At 49.9% G+C, this 25,696-nt stretch overlaps 1 protein-coding gene across 3 annotated transcripts in view; it reads left to right on the top strand.

The window, feature by feature from the left end:
* The window catches only part of LOC144768881 (uncharacterized), a 993,034-nt gene that overhangs the window by 280,114 nt on the left and 687,224 nt on the right, over nt 1–25,696 (top strand). For all 3 annotated transcript variants that reach the window (XM_078652892.1, XM_078652890.1, XM_078652891.1), the window contains exon 5: nt 20,210–20,296. In XM_078652892.1, the coding sequence (XP_078509018.1) occupies nt 20,210–20,296 (87 nt within the window). The remainder of the gene's footprint in view (nt 1–20,209; nt 20,297–25,696) is intronic.

The raw sequence follows: 25,696 nt of genomic DNA, 5'->3' as shown, positions 1-25,696 counted from the left end.
GGTTCACAGTTACATACATGTCGTGTCCCTCTAGAAGGGTGGAATGCTACCCCCGTCGCCAGAATTGGCGAGGGGGGAGTATTCCAATTCGTATGACACCATACTCGACACGTTTTGATAATGTTATACCAGAGTTAGCATTTAACCGCGAGGATTATAATTAGTGCTCCCAGTTTTATGGTATTTATTTTTTTGCCATTTCCGTCTGTATTTATCCATATTTATTTTTTGGGCATTTTTTCTGTATTTATCCACATTTATTTTTGCCACAAGCAAAAGACGATGCTACAGCTAGTATTTTTCCGCATTTATTTAAATTGACAAAGCACACCAGCGCCCGGTTGTCATTGATCAACACAATACATTCATCTGAAAACTATGAATGTAGAAGTGCCTTCCCAGTTGGTTCTTGTGTTTGGAGTGACAGCCACTTATTGAAGTATTATACCTCTATTTGTATCCAGTATGCTTATGTAACATGCACACTTTTCACTCTTTCCTCTTGTAACGTGTCGTTCGCTACCTCATCTTGTATCTTGTATCTTGTTTACTGTTACTTGCACAATTGTCACTTTTTTCTCATGTAACGTAACGTTTGCTCTTGTAATATGCACACTTGTAATGTTCGAGGCATGTGGGCTGCTAAATTCATATCTTAGCATTAGATCGCCGCCTAGTGTTGGGCTCGGATGATCGCACATTGTTGTCCTGGAAGAGTCTTCGAAGTATCCTGAGATAGGTGGCTCCTCCCCTGGACTACAGTGCGCATGGGCATCGGCTCCATCCCCAGATTGTTTTTTTCCGCCATTGGGTTCGGATGTGGTCTCGACGTCTTGCTGTCGGAACCAAGAAAAACTAACTTTTAGCGGCCAAAAGGCCTCGATTTTCTTGCGTCGGTATTGTCTGCGCACGGTCTCGAGTCTTCCGTCTCTCGGAGCCGGAATAAGCGGAGTTTTCTTCGCTCTCGGAACTTTGAGGCCTTCTCATCGCGACACGACTGCAAACCTTTTCAGACATGGAGCGGAGCCCGTTTAAGTACTGCCCGCTCTGTGGGTCCAAGTACCCACACATCGATCTACACCCCGTGTGTAACAAATGCCTTTCGCCTGACCACGACGACGGCAAGTGCAAGTTGTGTGCACAGTTCCGCTCGAAGAAGACTCTCAAGCTTCGGCGCGCGGTGCGCATGGAAGCTAAACAAGCGGCCCCGGATCCGGAGAACATCTTCGGCGACCAGGACGAAGAGGACCAGGGTCATCATCTCCAAATCTCCCCACCCGAGACGGAGGTCGAGGCGGATCCGGGAGACGACGACGGAGTCGCGGGTCAAGGCCTTGAATACGTCGACGAGGTAGGAGACGACGATGAGATTTATGGGGCCGCGGCAGACAGCTCGGGGGACGAGCTCTGCCCCGAAGGTTACGAGGATACCGACCGGGACACGGGATCGCCTGTCGGCCTTACCCAAGACCCGTTGCCGCAAGCCACAGCCCCGCCTTCGGGCCCGGCCACGGACTTACTTGCTGAGCAGACTGTTTCGAAACCGAAACCGAAACCATCGGGATCGACAACACCTAAAATGGCCGACCCGAAAACGAAACCGAAACTTAAGGACTCGAGTGTCCCTAAGATGGCTGCCGTGCCGGTGAAAACGACGGTGCCCGCTACCCCATCGACTCCGTCGACCTCCGGTCCGCAGAAGTCGAAGAAGTCCGTCGATTCCGATGCTGCAAAATCGAAACCGACGCCAGGGGAGGGGTCCTCCAAAAAAGATGGTCGGCACGGGTCAGCGGCTGCGACGCCGTCCAAGCCCGCCAAAGTCGGCTCCAAGGAGGCTACGCAGGCACACGGAAAGAAGTCTGCGCCCCGAACACAGGAATCGGAGGCGGTTAAGACAGGATCCGCGCCCAAAGCGCACAAGGCCCACAAGGACGTCGGATCCGAGGGAAAGATCAGACCATCCTCGTCAGCGCCGAAACAAACTGTGAGTGAGCCGTCCCTCATAGCCGAATCACTGCAAAGAATCAGGGAGAAGGCCTTTGCCCCGTCGGCTCCGATGCCATCGCCGCAGCCGCAAAAGGACACTCCAGCGAAGCCTTCTGGGAAACTTCTCTTTATTTTGCCGCCGAAAGAGGCGCCGAAAGCTTTTTCAACCAAGTCGGCACCGAAACAGGTGATTTCTTCACCGGCTGGCCCGCTTCCACGTCGGGTACTCGAATCAGAGGACGATTCAGAGCATTTCATCGACGCTGACACAGGCAAACTGACCCTCTATAAGAGGAAAATCACTTCGGAGCCAGTGGACTCCTATGTCATCCCACTAAAGAAGAAGAGGGTGCCCCTTGACGCCTCGGGCCTCACGGAACCAATCCAGCCTCCTCCGAGACGGAGCCCTACTCCCTCCCCAGAACACTCTGCGGGTGAGGGGTATGATGAAGACGAGCAGTACAATTTCCCTATCAATGAACCTGATGCACAACCGGATTCATATGATGACACTGGTGACCAGAACACCCAGGGTGTGGGGCAGGACCCGCAGCTTTTTAATGCACGTGCATCCCCGACTGAGGATTCAGCAGGTTTTCATGCACTACTCGAAAGGGCGGCAGCCAATCATGATGTGGACATGCATGCCGACCCGGTTGAGGAAGACTTCCTTTTCGACACTTTTTCAGTCTCTGAAAGGACAGTAAAGACACTGCCTATGCTTAAAGGAGTCCTCAAGCATGCTGGGGACATATTTAAGGAGCCTACAAGAGCGAGAGTGGTCAACCCTCGCATTGAAAAAAAGTACAGACCTGCACCTGCGGACCCCGCATACATCCGGGGACAATTGCCACTGGACTCTCTTGTGGTCGCCAATGCCAGGAAACGTGCCAACTCCCAGACAACGGGTGAAGCTCCTCCCCCGGATAAGGAGTCCAAAGTGCTAGAGGCAGGGGGCAAAAGAGTAGCTGCACAGGCATCAAACTTTTGGCGCATTGCCAATACACAGGCACTCTTGGCGCGTTACGATAGGGCGCACTACGACACCCTAGAACAGATTGTACAACACCTGCCTCCACAGTTCCAAGAAGCCACCCAACTGCTCATTGAGGAAGGAAAGCTAATCTCAAACGCAGCCATCAAGTGTGCACTTGACGCTGCGGACACAGCTGCTAGAGCTATCAACACTAGCGTTATGCTGAGACGACAAGCGTGGCTCCGCATCTCAGGGTTTAAACCGGATATTCAGACAACAATCCTTAATCAGCCAGTCAATCCTGAAAGTCTGTTTGGTCCAGATGTTGACACCACCCTAGAGAAAATAAAGAAGGACACAGAAACTGCTAAGTCCATGGGGGCCCTGCAGTCACAACAGTTTCGTGGCAGCAATTTTCGTCGCTCAGGTGCACGTGGAGTCGCCAGAGGACAAATGGGTCAACAATCCCAGTTCTCTAAAGGTGGGGCACAATCCTCGTTCACGAAACAGAACAAGGGAGGTTACAGAAATAACAGCAACAGAGGTCGCGGCAGAGGAAACAACAGCTCCCGCTCCTCTGCTCCAAGCAAACAGTGACTCTCTGTCACTGCCCCCCGACCACCTAACACCTGTCGGGGGGAGACTACAGCAGTTCCTGCCAGTCTGGAAAAACATCACCACAGACAGGTGGGTGCGACAACTAGTCCAGTATGGTTATTGCCTAGAGTTGAGGTCCACTCCACCCAACATCCCGCCAAGGCAAAGGCCTATGTCCGCAGAGCACTTGCTCTTATTGCAGCAGGAAGTAGTGGTGATGCTGCAAAAGGGAGCAATCGAGCTCGTGCCGGTGGGAGAGGAAGGCACGGGGGTTTATTCCCTGTACTTCCTTATTCCAAAGAAGGACGGATCTCTCAGACCCATTCTAGATCTACGTCCCCTCAACCTGTACATACTGTCAGAACATTTTCACATGCTTACACTGCAACAGATTCTTCCATTGCTAAACCAGGGAGATTTCTTAGCAACCTTAGATCTCAAGGATGCTTATTTCCACATTCCACTACACCCGTCACACAGGAAATACCTCAGGTTCACTATTCAAGGCAGGCACTACCAGTTCAAGGTCCTACCCTTCGGAGTCACCACAGCCCCGAGGGTGTTCACCAAGTGTCTGGCGACAGTAGCGGCGCACCTCAGGAGGCAGAACATCCATGTCTACCCCTACCTAGACGACTGGCTCGTGCAAGCCAAGTCAGAGCAACAGTGCGCCGCAGACATGTCGTCTACAATTCACCTTCTTCACGATCTGGGTTTCTCCCTGAACTACCCAAAATCGCATCTTCAGCCGGCACATGTCCGGCAGTTCCTAGGTGCGACGATCAACACCCTGACGGCCATGGCTCAGCCAAACCAAGTCAGGATAGACAGCATGCAGGCTCTGATCCAAAGGTTCAGGCCACAACACTCGCTTCCAGCGAGAGTGTTCATGCAGTTGATAGGCATGATGGCCTCCTGCATCTTCATAGTCCCTCACGCACGGCTACATATGCGCCCGCTCCAGGAGTGCTTAGCGAATCAGTGGACACAGGCTCGTGGGCAATTGACAGACCTAGTGTTGGTTACCAGTCGGGCATACGACTCTCTGCATTGGTGGACTCCACACAACCTTTGCAAGGGCCGACTGTTCCAAGAGCCTGTGCCGCAGATTGTCCTGACAACGGACGCATCTCTCCAGGGATGGGGAGCTCATGTGCTCACTTACACAGTGCAGGGACTATGGACGACGCAGCAACAGAAGATGCACATCAACTATCTGGAACTGATGGCAATCTTCATGCGCTCAAGTCCTTCATTGTACATCTGTGCAACAAAGTCGTGCTAGTCCGGACGGACAACATGACCGCGATGTACTACATTCAAAAGCAGGGAGGCACCCACTCGCCACAGCTGTCTCATCTGGCTCAGAGCATGTGGAAGTGGGCCATTCAGAGGAACATTTTCCTCATGGCAGAACACCTCCCAGGTAAGGACAATCAGATGGCGGATCTGCTCAGCAGGTACAGCCATCAAATGCACGAGTGGGAGTTACACCCATCTGTCCTCCACCCGTACTTCCAGCAGTGGGGTCATCCGGAGATAGACCTGTTTGCCACAAAAGAGAACGCAAAATGCCAACACTTTGCCGCCAGGTTCCCTCACCCACAGTCGCAGGGGAATGCGATATGGATGAACTGGTCAGGCAAATTTGCGTACGCTTTTCCGCCAGCCCCTCTAATACCGCTGGTCGCAAGAAAGCTAAGGCAGCACGAGATGACTCTCATCCTAGTTGCTCCAACGTGGGCGCGCCAGGCCTGGTACACCACGTTCCTCGAACTCTCAGTGGTGCCGCATCAAAGACTGCGCCTCACGCCCAGTCTTTTGACGCAGAACCATGGAGAAATTCAGCATCCAGATCCGCAACAGCTCAACCTGGCGATCTGGCTCCTGAAGTCCTAGAGTTTGGATACCTTAACCTACCTCCGGAATGCATGAACATCATCAAGGAGGCGAGGAAACCAACTACTAGAGCATGCTATGCTGCAAAGTGGAAGCGTTTTGTCATTTACTGTACAGCCAATGACATCAACCCGCTAGATGCATCTATCCCCAACATCATCTGCTATCTGTTGCATCTTTACAAGTGCAATCTAGCGTACACTTCCATTCGGATACATCTATCCGCCATAGCGGCTTATCTCCAGAACAGGCAGCACCTCTCTGTCTTCAGAGTGCCCGCCATTAAAGCCTTCCTTGAAGGTCTGAAACGAGTCATTCCCCCAAGAACACCGCCAGCTCCGGTGTGGAACCTCAATGTCGTTCTCACCAGACTGATGGGACCACCATTTGAGCCACTGCACTCGTGTGAACTCCAGTTCCTTACGTGGAAAGTAGCTTTCCTTGTAGCTATTACGTCTCTGAGGCGTGTCAGTGAGCTGCAGGCGCTCACGATCCAAGAGCCATTCATTCAAATTCATCCAAATAGGGTAGTGCTACGCACTAACCCCAAATTCCTTCCGAAGGTGGTGTCACAGTTTCATCTAAACCAAACTATTGACTTACCAGCATTCTTTCAAAACCCGCAAACGGTGGCGGAAAGAATGCTCCATACCTTAGATGTACGGAGGGCGTTGATGTACTACATAGACAGAACACAACCCTTTAGAAAAACAAAACAACTCTTTGTTGCCTTCGCACCACAACACAAAGGCAACCCGATTTCCAAGGCAGGGATAGCCAGATGGATTGTTAAGTGCATCCAGATATGTTATCAAAAAGCCAAGCGCACTTTAACAATACCCCCCAGAGCGCACTCCACACGCAAACTGGGGGCATTCATGGCTTTCCTAGGGAACATTCCTTTAGAGGATATTTGCAGAGCAGCCACGTGGGTTACACCACATACCTTTACAAAACACTACTGTGTTGATGTGCATTCCAAGCAGCAAGCTGCTGTAGGACAGGCTGTTCTGAAGACATTTTTTCAGGTTTCTGCAGCTGGCACGGGCAACCGCCGCTGATGGAGGGACTGCTATGTATTCTATGCTAAGATATGAATTTAGCAGCCCACATGCCTCGAACTGAATATGCTACTTACCAGTATGCATCTGTTCTTGGCATGTAGGGCTGCTAATATTCATATCGCCCGCCCTCCTCCCCGGTGCCTGTCGCAGCTGCAGATATACTATTGTATTTATTCATTAGCATGGACATCCTTTACACTTTTCACTCCATCTTCTGCCACAATGGCGAAAAACAATCTGGGGATGGAGCCGATGCCCATGCGCACTGTAGTCCAGGGGAGGAGCCACCTATCTCAGGATACTTCGAAGACTCTTCCAGGACAACAATGTGCGATCATCCGAGCCCAACACTAGGCGGCGATCTAATGCTAAGATATGAATATTAGCAGCCCTACATGCCAAGAACAGATGCATACTGGTAAGTAGCATATTCATTTCTCCTCATGTCATGTTACTGTTCCTATTCTGAAGTGCTCTGACACCTTCGGGTAAAGTCTGCGCTATATAAAAACGCATACATAAATAAATGCCTTGCCAGGGGGCCTAAACGCAGCAATCTGGAAAGCCTGTGCCCTCCTAGCACATACGCAGGCACACAAGCAGACCCTGGCCGGTGCACCTACTTCTTCACTTCTGGGCAATGGGGGCAATTTTATGAGCACCAGTTACGTTACAAAAAGACACACATATATAGTGATAGGGCAGTTAAGTGATATGCCCAGGATCCCAGGATATTTAGCCGAAGCCTAAACTCGGGTCCCCAGACCAGGAAACGTAAAACACCCCTTTCCAGGAACAAAACAACACCTTTTAATGCAGAGGTCAGGGGGCACTGGACCTTATGCCATCTGCCGGGGCCCATTTATGACTCCGCTGTCACCCGCAGGGAATGTGCGATTTGGTGGAAAGCCTGTGCCCCTCCTAGCACACACGCAGGCACACAAGCAGACCCTGCACACAAGCAGACCCTGCACACAAGCAGAGCCTGGCAGAGACACAAGCAGACCCTGCACGCACACAAGCAGACCCTGCACGCACACAAGCAGAGCCTGGCAGAGACACCAGCACACACGCACGCACACAAGCAGACCCTGCACGCAAGCAGAGCCTGGCAGAGACACAAGCACACACGCATGCACACAAGCAGACCCTGCACGCACACAAGCAGAGCCTGGCAGAGACACAAGCACACACGCATACAGCAGACCCTGCACGCACACAAGCAGACCCTGGCAGAGACACAAGCACACACACACACACACACGCACACAAGCAGACCCTGCACGCACACAAGCAGACCCTGGCAGAGACACGGAGGTGGATGGAATTTTTCTCACTGAGAATCCACGGAACCCAGACCCCTAAGAATTATGGAAGTGCATATTTCATATCCCAAAATGGAAACACGGCTGGGAATGTTTCTGAATACTCTCTACTTACGTGATTTTGGAAGTTCCATGCATTTTGTTTGAAAACCGTCTACATCTTCTTCCCTTCTCCTCCCCTCCCCCTGCTCACATCCCTTTTGGAACCACGCACGCACACAAGCAGACCCTGGAAGCACGCACACAAGCAGACCCTGGCAGAGACACAAGCACACACCACGCACACAAGCAGACCCTGGCAGGCGCACCTATTCATTCACTTCTGGGCAATGGGGGCAATTTTATGAGCACAAGTTACGTTACCAAAAGACACACATATTAGTAATGGGGCAGTTAAGTGATATGCCCAGGATCTCAGGATGTTTATCCGAAGCCCGAACTCGGTTCCCCAGACCAGTAGAGAGGATTGAAAATACAAGCAAAATGACAATGAATAGTGTGAACATCGGGGGTGCAACAGCCGGTGCTGCGTATGTGGGGTGGGGGAGGGAGGGCAGGAGCCGAAGGCTGCAGAGGGACAGAGAGGCAGGAACGACTTTTAACTCGTAGCGATCTGTCCCCTGAGGCCACATACGTAGCCTCCCTTGAAAGTACAAATGGCGGTGGGCTGGCGCAGGCTGACTTGGGTGGCGTAAGTCCTGGATTCCTGGAAGGCGTCTTTTAACGTTGTGGAGGCAGATAGGAACAACAGGCAGTTGAGCCCCCAAAATGTAGGGCAAATGTTACCAGGGCGGGGCTGGAGGTATTAGCATGCCCACACTGTGACGCTTTGAAACAGCCAGGATTGGCTCTGGGTCACTTGAAGACCCTGAGCCAATAGGTCCACAGTATGTCCAAGTACGTCACTGGAAGGAACTCCCAGCATCGGAGCAGGGCACGGCAACTCTGAACCAAGGCAGCAGCGTGGCAAAATTTCCTCGTTTACTTGTATTTTTCAGTTTCTACATATAAATACAGACAAAGGAAAAATACTTTCCCGTCTGTATTTATAGGTAAAAATCCGGAAAACCGGGAGCCCTAATTATAATGCACTTAAGAGTATATGGTATAGCGTTATCATGGAACAGCTATTAGGACTTGGTTCCGCAAGCTGCAAACGGGCTCAGCTCATGCCAGAGCACCATCTCACATAATTCCAAGCACTCTGCCTTCAGGATTGATAAGGCCTTCCATAGGAGTGACTGATAGGAATATATGTGTCCATTTTAGGTTTAGATATAGGGAACTATATCTAAAGCAAAGGGTGATTACACCACCTTGCCCCAGCTGTCGTGCAGCCAGTTGTGTCTGTTTTGGATGGCCAGCCAGGGGTGGCATAATACATGCTGCAGCCCCTGGTAGGCCCTGGGTACACCTATGCCCTGGATACCTAAGGTATACTGTACAGGGACTGATAAGGGGGCCCAGTACCAATTGGTAAATGCACCTAGGGTACATGGTTGTAATTTTAGAGAGAGAACAGCTAGGCTGTGGGTCTGATTAGCAGGCCCACAGCCAGGGAAAGTCGTAAATCAGTGAAGCAAAAAGCAAAAATCTGGGGTGGCCATGGGATTGCAGACCCCACTCTCCTACAATGGACATCATCCGGGAGGCAAGAAAGCCCACTACCAGAGCTTGCTATGCAGCGCAATGGAAGCGGTTTGTCATTTACTGTACAGAACACAAGATCAACCCGCTAGATGCATCCATTCCTAATATCATCTGCTATTTGTTACATCTTTACAAATGCAATCTAGCATATGCTTCCATTCGGATACACTTATCCGCCATAGCGACTTATCTCCAAAACAGGCAGCATCTCTGTTTTCAGGGTGCCTGCCATTAAAGCCTTCCTCGAAGGGCTGAAGCGGGTTATCCCTCCCAGGACCCCGCCAGCTCCTGTGTGGAACCTCAATGTGGTCCTCACCAGGTTGATGGGCCCACCCTTTGAGCCTCTACATTCATGTGAGATTCAGTTTTTAACATGGAAAGTGGCTTTTCTCATTGCCATTACATCTTTACGACGTGTCAGTGAGCTACAGGCGCTCACTGTACAAGAGCCATTTATTCAGATTCATTCCAACAGGGTGGTGCTGCGCACTAACCCTAAATTCCTTCCTAAGGTGGTTTTGCAGTTTCATGTCAATCAAACCATCGAACTGCCCGCATTCTTTCAGAACCCTGAGACGGTAGCAGAAAGAATGCTCCACACTCTTGATGTCAAAAGAGCGTTGATGTACTACATTGATAGAACCAAAGATTTTAGAAAAACACAACAGCTTTTTGTTGCCTTCTCAGCCCAGCACAAAGGCAACCCCATTTCGAAAGCAGGGATAGCCAGGTGGATCGTTAAGTGTATTCAGATTTGCTATCACAAGGCTAAGCGCACTTTAACGATCCCCCCCCAGAGCCCACTCCACTCGCAAGTTGGGGGCCTCCATGGCATTCCTTGGTAATATCCCTTTGGAAGATATTTGTAGAGCAGCCACATGGTCTACACCACACACATTTACTAAACACTACTGTGTAGATGTGCAGTCCTAGCAGCTGTAGGGCAGGCTGTTCTTAAAACACTTTTTCAGACTTCTGCAGCTGGCACAGGCGGCCGCCGTTAATGGAGGGACTGCTATGTATTCTATGCTATAGATATGAATTCAGCAGCCCACATGCCTCGAACTGAATATGCTACTTACCAGTATGCATCTGTTCTTGGCATGTAGGGCTGCTGACATTCATATCGCCCGCCCTCCTCCCCGGCGCCTGTAGCGGCTGCAGACTTTATTGCATTTACTCTTAAGCATGGCCATCGCTTACACTATTACACTCCATCTTTGCCACAATGGCTAAAAACAATCTGAGGATTGAGTCGATGCCCATGCGCACTGTAGTCCAGGGGAGGAGCCACCTATCTCGTGATACTTCGAAGACTCTTCCAGGACAACAATGTGCAATCATCCGGACCCAACACTAGGCGGCGATCTACGCTATAGATATGAATGTCAGCAGGCCTACATGCCAAGAACAGATGCATACTGGTAAGTAGCATATTCAATTCTCCTCCCTGAGTCTGGGACTGCGGTCTTCCAACACCGCATGCCTCTTGGGCCGCTACACCCACTCTCTGTGGGATACGGTCGCGGACGTGCTGCCAAAATGCCTGTTGGAGGTACGGGCTAAACTCAGCCAAGCCCTTGTGGAAGGCCGGGATGCTGCACGTTATTCTATCCGGTGTGGACTGGATACCACCGACTCACTGGGCAGAGCGATGGCAACGACGGTGGCGATTCATTGCCACGCCTGGTTGAGGTCCGCCAACTTCTCGGCTGATGTCCAGAACACATTCATGGACATGCCGTTTGATGGCTGTCGCCTTTTTGGCGACAAGGCAGACCATGCGCTTGAGCGCTTTAAGGACTCCAGGGCTACGGCCAAGTCCTTGGGCCTCTCGGCCCCGCGCCTGCAATCGACTGCCTTTCACTCCTTTCGTGGCCACGGAAGGGTTGTACCCACACGGGCTGCCAGCCACGCACCGCAGGGTAATACCCAACGCGGTGGCGGCCGTGAAAACCGCCGTGGCGGCGGTCGGGGACAACGGAGAGGTCAGTCCACACCTTCCCCCGCAGCATCCGCCTCAAAGCCCTCCTAGTCCGTGCTTTCAGGCCCATGTGTCGCCAGTGGGGGGCAGGGTTTGCCATCACCTCCTCCACTGGCGCACTGTCACGTCGGAGAGGTGGGTGCTGCAAATCGTCCGAAGGGGCTACTCCCTCCCCTTCGAGGCGTCTCCTCCAGCCATGCCACCGCAGAACCACCGTGTATCAGGGGATCATTTGCGACTTCTGCAGGAGGAAGTTACGGCCCTCTTGGCCAAGGGGGCCATCGAGTGCGTTCCTGGACAAGAAGTAGGGTGTGGTTGCTACTCCCACTACTTTCTGGTACCCAAGAAGGGCAAAGGGGGCCTACGCCCTATCTTGGACCTGTGGAACGTCAGCGGCTTCCTCCGGAAGGAGAAGTTCAAAATGCTGACACTGGCTCAGGTCTTAGCTGCCCTGAACCCAGGAGACTGGATGGTAGCGTTGGACTTGCAGGACGCGTATTTCCACATCCCCGTCCTGCCGGCCCACTGGCGCTACCTGCGGTTCACGGTTGGCCACGAGCACTTTCAGTTTACCGTGCTCCCCTTTGGCCATACCAGCGCCCCACGGGTGTTCACAAAGGTGATGGCGGTGGTCGCAGCTCATCTGCGCAGGTTAGGGGTTTCAGTCTTCCCCTACCTCGACGACTGGTTGTTGAAGGCAGGCTCGCCCCAAACAGTCGTCAGCCACCTCCAGACAACGGCCGACCTCCTGCACCAGCTGGGGTTCTCCATCAATGTGCCGAAGTCACACCTGTGTCCCTCTCAGAAGCTCCTCTTCATCGGAGCGGTTCTCGACTCGGCGCAGTTACGGGTTTATCCACCCGAACAGCGGGTCCGGGATATTCAGGCTCCGATTCCTGTCTTTCAGCCTTTAATCCGGGTCTCTGTCAGGTTGACGCTGCGGCTTCTGGGGCTGATGGCCTCCTGCATCCTTCTGGTGCATCACGCCCGGTGGCGGATGCAGGCTCTGCAGTGGGACCTGAAGTTTCAGTGGGCCCAGCATCAGGGCAACCTCTCCGACCATGTCCTGATCTCTGAGGGCACTGCGAGACAGCTGCAGTGGTGGCTCACGGACCGCGATTGGGTCAGAGGCAGATCCCTCTCCCTTTCCCAACCGGAGCACGTAGTTGTGACGGACGAGTCCCTCCAGGGCTGGGGAGGCCACATGGGAGAGGCGGAGATCAGAGGCATCTGCTCTCCGGCGGAGTCCCGGCTCCATATCAACCTTTTGGAGCTGCGGGCGATTCGTCTAGCACTGAAGGCATTCCTCCCCTCTGTTTGGGGGAGTGTAGTGCAAGTGTTCACGGACAACACCACCGCCATGTGGTACTGCAACAAACAGGGCGGGGTGGGGTCGTGGACCCTTTGCCAGGAGGTTCTGAGCCTCTGGCAGTCGCTGGAACATCAGGGCGTGACCCTGGTGGTTCAACACCTGGCAGGTTATCTGAACGCCAGGGCGGACGAGCTCAGCCGTCGGTGCATGATGGATCACGAATGGCGTCTGAACTCGGATGTGGCGCAAGGCCTCTTTCTGCAGTGGGGAGGGCCTTGGTTAGATCTATTCGCGACAGAAGAGAACACGCAATGTCATCAGTTTTGCGCGTTGGAATTTCCAAGGCGCCACTCGCTCGGAGACTCTTATTGTCGCGAGTGGAGTTGCAGTCTGTTGTATGCCTTTCCGCCTATACCACGTCTGCCCAGAGTGCTGAAGATCATGCGCGACCGGGCCCAAGTCATCCATGTGGCTCCAGACTGGGTGCGAAGGTACTGGTATCCAGAGCTACTCAGTATGTCAGTCGATCCCCCGGTTCGTCTGCCTCTTCAGGAGGACCTTCTGTTGCAGCAGCAGGGGACGGTCCTCCACCGAACCTGTCCAGTCTCCACCTCCATGCTTGGAGATTGAGCAGCGACAGTTGAGGCCATTTGACTTGCCTCCTGAAGTCTGTAATGTCATTCTGGCAGCCAGGCGTCCCTCCACAAAATCGGTATACGCCTGCAGGTGGAATAAATTTGTGGCATGGTGCACAGCAAAGGCTGTGGATCCACTTTCTGCCCCTCTTTCTGAGGTCTTCTCTTCCTTCTTTCTCTTGCCCAGCAGGGCTCTGCTCTGGGCACTATCAAGGGCTGCCTCTCTGCCCTTTCAGCCTTTCTAAGGCTGCCTGATCAACCTTCTTTGTTCAAGTCCCCTATTGTTAATCGCTTTCTGAAGGGCATAACACACTCGTTCCCTCCTGTTCCGTTTGTGATGCCTCAGTGGGACTTGAACCTTGTTCTTACATTCCTGATGTGCGCTCCCTTTGAGCCACTTCACAACTGTCCTCTCCGCCTTCTTACTCTGAAGACTGCTTTCCTGGTTGCCATCACCTCTGCCAGGAGAGTGAGTGAGCTTCAGGCTCTTTCATCTAAACCCCCTTTCCTTTCTGTCCATCCGGACAAGGTTGTGTTGCGGACTAGGCCATCTTTCCTGCCCAAGGTTGTCACATCGGGCAGTATATCACCTTGCCTGCCTTCTTTCCGCCACCCCATCCCTCTAAAGAGGAAGAGCGGCTCCACCGTCTGGACCGAAAATGTGCGCTCTCATTCTATCTAGATCGCACACGCCATTTCCGGGTGGATGACCAATTCTTTGTTGGTTACGTGGGTGCTAAGAAGGGAAAGGCAGTGCACAAGCGGACCATCTCCCGTTGGATCATCTTGTGTATCCAAGCCTGTTACTCCTTGGCTAAGAAGGAGCCCCCTGTCGGATTGCGGGCTCATTCCACTCGGGCCACGGCGACTACAACTGCCCTGGGCCGGGGAGTGCCCTTGCAGGACATTTGCCAGGCAGCTACGTGGGCCTCGCTGCACACGTTTGCAAGACACTATTGCCTGGACAGTCCAGTACGGAGGGATGGCTTCTTTGGCCGTTCCGTCCTCCAGGACTTTCTGGTGTCATTATTGGTTCGCAGATCCATCACCGGGGTTGATATAGCTGGGGTATCTATTCTAAGGTAAGGAACCTATCACTAACGTGTCTCTTTCAGATGCACAAGTTACTACTTGTGTAACGATATATCTGTAAGAGACATTAGTTAGTGATAGATTCCTTACCGATCCACCCATCCTCCCCGTTTTGCGAACCGATATCTAGGGTTAAGGTCATCCCCTTTCAGGGCCCTAGTTTCAATGGCACCAGTGTTGGTTTTTAACATGGCTCTGCGTTTCTGGCACAGAAAAGCTGTGTCTAAGAACTGACGTCAGCAAGCAGAGGCGGCGTCTAAGTACTCCGAAGACGTCATCACGGCGCCGACGACTGACGCGGAGCCGCAGACGACGCCTACCGACGCGCAAGGGTACTGCTACGCAAAAAATTTCCGGATCCAGTCTGACGCCTGGGGATCTTCTTAGGTAAGGAATCTATCACTAACTAATGTCTCTTACAGATATATCGTTACACAAGTAGTAACTTGTGCGCCGATGCAGGTGTACTTTGGGTGCTAACTCAGATCCCTCTATTCCCTAAGCCTAACAGGAGCTTTTCTCCCACAACCGTGTGGCCTGCTCCTGAGCAGACACCAACCGGAGGCCCCCTATCCCCCAATGGATAACTTGGGGCCTCAGCACTCTGCACCTTGCTGCACTAGTACTGCTGAGTGTGCTTTGAGAATGCATCCTGAACCCTGGGGGAACCCTTGTTCTAACCCCAGAAACTCAACCCCAAAGACTGAGTACTCACTTTTTAACTTAATTTCTCTCCATAGGAATACATTGACTGTTTGTCCTTGAAAAATGTTCAAAGTGTCGAGTTGCTTTGTATGAAAACCTGAAACTACAACTGTGCAAAACTGATTTTACTTACCTTTTCTCTTGGAAATGTCCCAGTGTGCTATCTAGGCATATCACACTGAGTAGAAAAAGTAATCTGAAAAGTTATCCGAACAGTAATTTCAGCATATTTTCTTACCTGCATTTCAATCAATTGCATTTGAACCTGCATTCAATTGTAAAACATTGCATTAGGTTTTGCAAAGCATTTATTTCACTTTACTTTGCCAGGCTTGGTTCTAGAAATAAAAAAACTTAATATTTTTATACAAACAAAATTGTTCTGAGTTCAGTCATAGTCTGTGACATCATTTGCTGATTGAGTGTGTACAACAAATGCTGAACACTACCCTCTGATGAAGCCTTACTGCTTGCCCACACTACCACAAATAGAGAGTAAGGTGCTATCTATTTTACCCCCGCCTGCCTTTGGGGTTCCACTGGACTCTTTGCACACTATACCTCATTTTGATATAGTATATACAGAGCCAGCTTCCTACAGGCGGGACCTCCATTGGAACCTCATCACTTCCTTGCAGGGAGATTGAGCGGTGACAGCTGACCGCTTTTGACCGTCCTCCCAAAGTCTGTTAAGTTATTCTGGAAGCCAGGCATATCTCCACAAAGTCGGTATACGCCTGCCGATGGCAAAGATTTTGTAAATACTGTACAGAACGGTCTGTTGACCCCTTGTCCGCTTCCCTCTCGGATAGTATTCTTTTCGTTCTCTCTTTGGCCTAGCAAGGTGCTGCTGTGGGCTCTCTGAAGGGCTTCCTTTCGGCCCGGTCTGCCTTTCTTCTGTTGCCAGATCAGCCATCGGTTTTTAAATCCCCTTTTGTACAGAGATTATTGAAGGGGTTGTTCCACTTGTCTCCCCCTTCGACTTTCATTATACCCCAGTGGTACCTTTATTCAGTTCTCACCTTCTTGATGTGTGCACCGTTTGAGCCACTGGGAAACCTCCCCCTCTGGCTGCTCACTATCAAAACAGCCTTTTTAGTGGCAATAAGTTCTGCCTGGAGGGTCAGTGAACTGCAGGTCCTGTCATCTCAGCCTCCTTACCCGACTGTCTCTCCGGACAAAGTAGTGCTTAGCACTAGGGCTCCTTTTCTGCCTAAGGTAGTAACACCTTTGCTTCTAGGACAGTCTGAAACCCTGCCCACCTTCTATGTACCTCCGCATCCTTCAAAGGAGGAGGAGCGTCTCCATCTCCTGGACCCAAGAAGAGCATTGTCGTTCTACCTTGACAGCACTAAAGAGTTCCGTGTGGATTACCAACTCTTTGTAGGGTACGTTGGAGCAAAGAGGCGCACCGTGCAAAAGAGGACCATTTCACGGTGGGTCATCCTCTGCATAAAATGTTATGCCTTGGCAAAGAAACCACCTCTTTAAGGCCCATTCGACCAGAGCAAATGCAGCCACCACTTCTCTTCAGCGTGGTGTCCCGGTTTGTGACCTCTGCCAGGCGGCCACTTGGGCATCTCTGGTATATCTGCACACATTTGCCAAGCATTAAAGCCTGGACAACCAGGTCTGCAAGGAGGGCCTTTTTGGCAGTTCGGTCCTTCGGGAGTTATTGGTCTGAAGCTTTTCTGCAGTACTTCGTCCAGGTCTCCGGGTATTGTATTACTTGGGTATCCGTTCTAAGGTAAGAAATCTGCGCCTAGTTCTCTCTATCAGAGGGACAAGTTACTTTCCTTCAGTAAATAAAGCCTTATCTGGTAGAGACATCATCTAGCCGCAGATTCTTTCACTTTGGTCAGTCCATCACCATACCTACCATGTATCACCCACCCCCACCAGACAAAGGCGGAGGACGAGCTGCAGAAGCAGCCGATCTAGAAGTAAAAATGTGATATTACCTTGAAGCAATGGAGATTGTGGTTATCATTGTGCTCTTGATAAGGTTTTGTCAACATCTTTTTTTATGTTCTGGTTAACAGTGCAGCTGTTGCCAGACAATTATGTGAGAATCACCAGGAGAACGGCTTTGTATTTACCCACATATTGGGAACTAGGAATACATTTTGATTGTAAAGAAATCTACTTCCACAAATAAGTGCTTTCCGACCTCGCAGCTGAAATGATAGTGTTCCTTTATCCATTGGCCTGAGCTTGAATTTTCAGGGGAACACACATAACATTCTATTTAAATAGATAATTTAGGGTGTTTTTCTTTATCAGCAACACAGATGGAACGAGGGCAGTCCCTAACCTACATGGATTTTTATGGCTGCCTTGACAGTGAAAATGTTGCCTGACTTAACGTTCACCAGTATTATTCTACAGTTCTTTGCTTCCACACAAATAGATATCCATTGCTATGCGACCTACTTGCAATGCTTCCCGCTACCATCCGATATTTCTTTAAAGCCGGACCTACTGTCATTGTTTTAAAAAAAATATTTTTTATTATAACACAAGAGGAGAAATATACATATCGGTTGTCATTAAACGAAATACAACACAGCTGTGGACGGGCAAATGAAGTGAAGCACTGTACAGTCAGAATCAGCAGAGAAATCAATACCAGCGTATAGCAGAAGCAAAACAATTAGATAGCAATGACCGCAGGTACCCCCCACAGCACCTGCCCACCAGTAGTACAGGATATACGAGGCAGACATACGACACCCAGATACGCTTAGGCAGAAATCAGGAGAATACTCCACATCTCTTGTGAAGAAGGGAAAAGGGAGATAGAATGGTCATAGAAAATAACAAAGGAAAAAAAAAAAAACACAACCCCCCACCCTACACCCCTGCAGATGGCTACGACCTAACCCCATTAGCAGCGTGCCTGTCGTCCCCTAAACTACGCCCCAAGAAGGGAAAAAGTTGGAGGAGGAGAATGTTGCAAAACAATACGAGCTCCCCGACTCCCATCCCCCCGCCAAAAGCAAACACCCCCTACCGTAGTATTAAGCAAGTTTTAGCAAATCAAGAGACAGTCCGTAGGGGAGCCGCAAACAGAAAAAGGACCATCCCGCCCAACCCCCGGCACCAAAGAGGCAGCAAATCCCGTCCCGAGGACATCAGACTAACAATAATCAAACAATCAGCTTCACATCTGACCCTCGCTCCCACAGATACCACCCAACAAAAACAAAAGAAACAGTGCATCGAAGTCCAATCAAGGTCAGCCCAAACCCTCACGATCCATAACGATGACCCCGTCCAGTATCTAATCTACAAAGCTAGAAATAGTATATGGAGGAGGACCTTCTTACAGGCTCCCGACCTCTCCCTCCCGCTATCTCTTGGCCACCCCTAAATCTAAATATAACATTGTTTACACTAATGGACTAAGATCGGGGGATTCAGTACACGCCTACATTGCCTCCCGGTAGGAACAGTAAAGGTGGAACCCACACATTTACCGCTCAAATCAATGTCCCGAAACAATAAATCGTCCTCAGGCTTGACCCGCACGATCAGGCACACAGTTGTACTCCATCCGAACAGCCGCCATCTTAAAAGAGTCAATGAACCGGAGATGTATGTTGACATGCACACATAAGCGAACCAAAAACAAATTGACACATTCGAACTCAATGTCTCCAGATCCCAGCCATGCCGACAAGAACTCTCGATGGCGTTTCAAGTCCTGTTGCACCAACTCCGAAGAGGGCGAGTATACCACCCGGTTGAGCCCCCCCGACGTCTTGACAGAAGTCGGCAGCCTCAATACGTGGCTCGATTTTCCTCCCATCAGTAGCAGTGTCCCACACACTGACACAGCCGGGACAGCCAGTACATGGTCATCAACAGAGACACCTTCCAGAGGATTGTATATCCCTCGTTGCACAGGGACGACTTCAAGAATACCGGGCTCAATGGACTCCGCTACTCTGTCAATACCACTAGTTTCAGTAACAGCCGTTTTTAAATGCCCCCTTCCGAAAGCAACGGCATCCAATTTTCTCTCCAGGATGTGAGCTCTCTGGGCCAAGGAAAGGCGGAGATCACAGAGTGCCGCAATTATCACTCCAAGCGTAAGCTCAACTCCGAACCGCTCCGTACGTTTCACCACGCAAGCGGATTACCGGTCCGGTGTCGGAGACCCCGCACAAAGGACATGTCCACCCAGATTATCAGCATGACTGTGACCGGGCGCCTCGGAGGAGCGGGTCCGAATCACAGAGGGGTCTATGTTAGGTGCCATATCTAGCTCTCCGCACACGGTCCGTCCCCCGGGCCCTTAGAGACAGACCCCCCAGTGGTTAAGAGCAGAGCCCGCGATTCAATCTGTCTGTGTGCAAGGATAGGTCTGAGTTGTGGTCAGGATATACCCGCGACTATCAAATAGTCGCTTTCCGAGCTCCGTCAAAATAACACTCCACTTGCATCCACAGTAGAATTAAGACACTCCACCCCGGTGCCAACATTACGAATGGTTAACTGCGAGATCGGACCAATCGTCCCCTCCGCTCCGACGGGCCGACTCCTCCCGAGTTTTATGGCCGATGTTATTCAACTGATGGCCGGCTGCACTCTCACTTGCGGCCCCGCCGATGCAGGTTGCAATCTTCGGGACGACGTTTCTGCGCACTCAAAAATCATAGAACCTTCGGGGTTACACGATACGGGATCATTTCAAGTCACCTACACGGGGGCGTTGCACAGGATGATTAGCAGGATTTTGCAGCAGGATTAGGAGGTTTACGGAGCCGGGAGCCTAAGTGGCCATCTCGGTCGCCAGCTTGGCTCCTCCCCCCCTACTGTCATTGTTAATGCTTGTTTAACATATGTAACTAAGCAGACATTTCTTGAAATACACAGTGAGCAGTTGCAAGTATTAATGCAGACATTGGAACCAACATTGTAGAAGCATGATTTTCCTAAGCACCTCTGCTATAATGCTGATGCAATCTGTCTCTTGCAGTATGGTTAAAGAGTCTGCCAGTTCGCGTTCACCTTCTCCAGCGCCAGCCAAACAGAAGAAAAAGAAAAAAAAGAAAGACAGAGGCCGGTAAGTAAATGGAGTAGGATTCTGATGTTGAGTGATCAATCCAATTTTCCTGTATTTTTTTTACCTTGTCTGTATTGAGGATACTCATGCTTGAATTATTTCTCTTCACCTAGCTGGGAATTCAGTGTTAACAAAAATGTAATTTTTTTGGGGAAAATTCACAATTTTACATAGCCTATCGCCATATTGTGTGATTATCTGGGAAGTCAAAGTAGTGTATAATTTGGTATGCTTTCTCTGTTCTCATTTAAGTTTTGTGCAGTTTCATTTTTTTATTTTTTTAGTTTTTAGTATATTTTGTAGTTTGTCATTGTCTGTTCCTTGTAGGGCAGAACACAAAAAATACCTAATTTTTCTTCTAGATTTGCCTATTGACGTTTCACACAAGATTCATTGTTTTGTTGACCATTCCAACTCCCAACGATGCCCTCAATTGTGTGCATTGCTGTCTCTACACCATCTGGTGCACCAGGATCATGTCCTAATAATATCTGTCTAGATAACTGCTATAGGTCTGTGTCCACCCTATGTAATGCAGTCCTCTGCTTCATTAATGGAACAGATTTTCTCGTATGACATTTCCTGTCTGCTGAATGGAGGTGCCAGTGGAACATTGGACAAAGTGTGGGGTAGTCATATTCTCTGGTTCAGTCCTCTCCCATTTTATTACAGGCTGTAGTGTGACCTGCAATCATTTGCATTCCCCCAACTAACTATCCTGATTACTAGTCAATTAAATTGCTTATGGAGCATGCTTGTATATGCTGCTGCGTGGTTTTCTGCATTTTCTCTGTGTGGCTGTTGATACACATGTTCTGCACACTCCTGCTATTTAGCAGTACAGAAGTATATCATGATTCTTTCCTTAGCCTACAAATCAAATCACCAGCTGTAAAACATATTTAGGTTGTTTTGTTTTTTCCTGCCATCTGGTTTGGACATTTCAGTGCCAGATCACAGGCATATATCTTTGGGATCTCTTCTAGTCCAGAATTCCGTTCCAACAAGGGAAGAAATCCATACTAGAGCAATAAATGCTTATAGAACAGCTTTGAGCAGGATTGATGCAGCTTTTTCAGATAACCTTCTCCTGCTAAGACAAATTCCCTTTGTCTAACTACCGTTGTCTAGGTAATCTACTTATCTTCCGAGCACGAGGAGTTTGGTTTGCTAGGCATTCAGGTGCAAAAAAGACAGGATGGCACGGACGCTAACGACTCGAAGAACACCGCAAGATGCAGCATGAGGGTTTACCCAGTACACCAAACATATTCTGTCCAGAACTGCTTTGATGCCAAGGGCCATTATAACATAATGGGGTAACATAAATTACGTCTGTGGACCTAGGTATCAAATGGTACAGAAAACAGTTGGTCCTAGTCTGATCACGCAATAAAGCTGAAAAATATTCGGGATTCGATATCCAATTTAAGCATGCATACAATCAGCAAAATGTATCAAATACAAACAACTTCCTTAAATGTATGCCGGGCATAAAGAACAACATTGGCACCTATTGACTTTATAAGAAGATATCTGTTTTTATTCAGACGCTTATCAAACCGGTAGGTACATTACAATGCTTAGTAATAGTTATGAGGTTGCTCCAAAGGAAGGGGCGTGCAAAAGGTGGTGCTGATGTGTGCAATAGATAAGGTGAAAAAAGTGGGAAGATGTCAGAAGATAATCCAAAACACAAAATTATTACAATAATTTGCAAATGAAAACTGGTTATAAGTCAAATCAAAACCAGTTAGACATGGCCTTTCCACCATTAATCTTAAACTTGGCAAAGACTTGTCAACCATTTCTACTGGCCCCACATATCCCAGAAAGTGAAGTTGTCATCGCCTATGTCACCTGTCAATCCAGTGGCAAAACAGGTGGACACCCAAAAGTCCCCTTAATTACAATACCAGTGGTTGGGGTTCCCTTTGAAAGGATTGGCATAGACATAGTGGGTCCATTGGAATCACCCACAGCCTCAGGAAACTCATTCATGCTGGTAGCAATGGATCATACTAACAGGTATCCTGAAGCAATACCCCTTAAGATTACTACAGCTCCTGCAGTTGCCTGGGCCCTCATTGGTGTCTTCACCAGGGTAAGGTTTCCTACGGAGGTGGTTTCAGACAGGGGTACCAATGTTTGCATACCTGAAGCACATGTGAGATGAGTGTGGAATGAACTACAAATTCACTACACCTTACCACCCACAAACCATTGGTCTTGTTGAAAGGTTTAACAAGACATTGAAAGGCATAATGATGGGGCTTCCTGAAAAACTCAAAAGGAGATCGGATGTCCTCTTGCCATGCCTGCTGTTCGGTTACAGGGAAGTGCCTCTCGAGGGAGTAGGGTTTCCCTCATTTGAACGTATTCAGTATTGGGGTATCTTTCATAGATTCACATGCTTAGAATCATCCCCGCCGACGAGGTGTACGTCTCGCAGTATAATAAAACATATACATAATAGTCATAAAAAACATTAAACAGGCTACCATGGACAGCAAAGTCACTGCATTAGCTTATCTTAATCCATTTGTAAAAAGAACCAAATTTGAAACACAGCCAAACAGGCTGCAGCACCCTCTTAGAACACTCCCCAGAGAAGCAAACCCTCAAATTTTCTACCGCACGTTGTGTGACTGGGAGTCTGCCTGAGCTCTTCTCAGTTTTCTTCACCTTTGGTTGAACTTTGAGAGTAGCTATGTCTGATTCTTCTAATAAAAGTTAATTGTTCGAGGCATATGAGCTGCAGATTACACACTATGCATAGATGGCCACCTAGTGTTGGGCCCGGATGTTTGCAGTTTGTTTTTGTCCTGTAAAGTCTTTGGAAGTCACGGGATAGGTGACTCCTCCTTTGGATCATACTGTGCATGGTCATCGGCTCCATCCCCAGATTGTTTTTTTTTCCGCCACCGTACTCTGATGTCTTTCCAGCACTCCGTGTTGGAACCGATTTCCTTTGGCGCGCAATCCTCACCAGCTTCGACGGTATAGTTTCGAACGCGTGTACAGTCAACGCTACTCTTCAACTTCAAAGTTTTCGATTCCGGCCATCGACGAAGACCTTCGGGCCTACCTAGGCCTCAATTTCCAGCTCATGGAAAGGACGCCATTTAAAAAGTGTCTTCGATGTGGGTCGAAGTTTTCCCACACAGACCTACATGAGGTGTGTAAGGTTTGCCTCTCACTGGAGCACGAGGCCAAAGACTGTTCCGCTTGTGCCTCTTTCCGCTCCCAAGAAGACAATCCGGGACCGACGAGCTCTAAGAACAATGGCTCGTTCATCAGCTCCGATTCCAGACGACATCTTTCAATGGGGCGTCAACGTCCCAGAACAACATCATGGCGTTGACAGCGACTCCGAGGCAGAAGATTATGAAGTCGAGGACATCACTCCAGCAGAGCGGGTCATAAGTAAGACCGTCGACCCCGACCCTTCTTCGACACTCTCCAAAAAGGCTTCGGTCCCACCCTCGGGCTCTGGTGCACACCGGGACACTGCTCCCACTGCCCTGCCTTCGGGCTCGGATAAAAAGCTTACTATGCCTTACGGCGACTCTGGCTCGAGTCTGCCTGCCCACGGTGCCGGCGCACACCTACCGGCACCGAAAAAGACATCGGCCTCCAGGCCGGCATCTAAACAATCGGCGCGGAAGCCTACTGTTAGCCCCTCAGCACCAAAACCAAAATCGGACCCAAGCAAAACCGCTTCAGAGCCGAATCTGCCATTGGAGCCGAAAAAGCTGCCATAGGAGGCGAAAAAGCTGCCATAGGAGGCGAGAAAGCTGCCATAGGAGGCGAGAAAGCTGCCATTGGAGGCGAGAAAGCTGCCATTGGAGGCGCGAAAGCTGCCATTGGAGGCGCGAAAGCTGCCATTGGAGGCGCGAAAGCTGCCATTGGAGGCGCGAAAGCTGCCATTGGAGGCGCGAAAGCTGCCATTGGAGGCGCGAAAGCTGCCATTGGAGGCGCGAAAGCTGCCATTGGAGGCGCAAAAGCTGCCATTGGAGGCGACTAAACCATCGGAGCCAAAGAAGGCTCATACAGCTTCAAAGCCAAAAGAAGCTCCCAGCTCGATGCCAAGAAATCCCTCAGCACCAAAAGATCTGACTCCTGCAGGGGACTTGTTTCATCCAGACCCTACACAAGACTCTTGTTAAGGACCCAACCACTGGTTGACTAACTCATTTCAAATAAACTACCACTGGATACACCTACATCGGCTCCTCATCCAAAGACCAGCATTTGCAATGCAATAGGTCTCGCATTAGGAAAGTGTGAGCTATTGGTATTGTAAATAACAATTTTTTTTAATGTGTTGGCTTTGAAAATATATAAATTAATAGCATTGTTATTCACAAAGCCAATAGCTTACACTTTCCTAATGCTAATCCTATTGGCAATGGCAATGCTTGTTGGTAGCAAGCAAGGACAGTGCTGTTGTGGTGCTGTTGTGGTGCTGTTGTGGTGCTGCGGTGTCGCGAGCTGTGTGCGTTAGGGAGGAGCACCGGAGGAGAGACTAGAGGCTGTGGGGCAGATAGTGTGTTGAGCTGCAGGGAAGAGTCGAAAGTATGCGTGTAAGCCTCTCAGCCAAACAAGTTAATTGTGTGTAGTTATGAGCTGTGTGTGCGTTAGGGGGGAGCACCAGGGGAGAGACTAGAGGCTGTGGAGCAGGGGCAGATTGTGTGTTGAGCTGCAGGGAAGAGTCAAAAGTATGCGTGTAAGCCTCTTAGCCAAACAAGTTAATTGTGTGTAGTTATGAGCTGTGTGCGCGTTAGGGGGGAGCAGCGGAGGAGGGACAAGAGGCTGTGGAGCAGGGGCAGATTGTGTGTTGCGCTGCAGGGAAGGGGCTCTGTGAGGTGTGGCGAAGTGGTGTGAGCTGAGTGCATTAGGGAGGGAGCAGCGGAGGAGGAGGGAGGAGAGGCTGTGGAGCAGGGGCAGATTGTGTGTTGAGCTGCAGGGAAGGGTCGAAAGTATGCGTGTAAGCCTTTTAGCCAAACAAGTAAATTGTAAAAAAAAAAACTAGAGATGCTTTGGTGTGCAGAGGTCAGTGGGACGGTCAATATTCCTAAAGTTCTGTAGTAGGGGATCTCTGTGTGTAGTCATAATCTAGTGAATAGTCCCGCCCATGTGCGTGGACCCAGGAGCAATAATCTCTTAAGCTGTCTTCATTGCAGTCCTGCATAGACACTTAAGAGAAAATTGAAGACAATAATGCAGCCTGTACCTACAAGGCTACACTGTCTAGTTATTCAGCTAGAAATGCCAAGGATATAACATCAATAACACATTTAACACAATCTGTCAAGTTTCACCCATAGAGAAACTTTCCTCCCCTCACCAAATCCTTGGAATGATAGAGATGAAGGTATGGACAGACAAGCCTCCATA

This window comes from Lissotriton helveticus, chromosome 7 (genome assembly GCF_964261635.1).
Source record: "Lissotriton helveticus chromosome 7, aLisHel1.1, whole genome shotgun sequence".
In the NCBI taxonomy this organism is placed as follows: Eukaryota; Metazoa; Chordata; class Amphibia; order Caudata; family Salamandridae; genus Lissotriton; species Lissotriton helveticus.
This window is presented reverse-complemented; position numbering and strand designations above follow the sequence as displayed.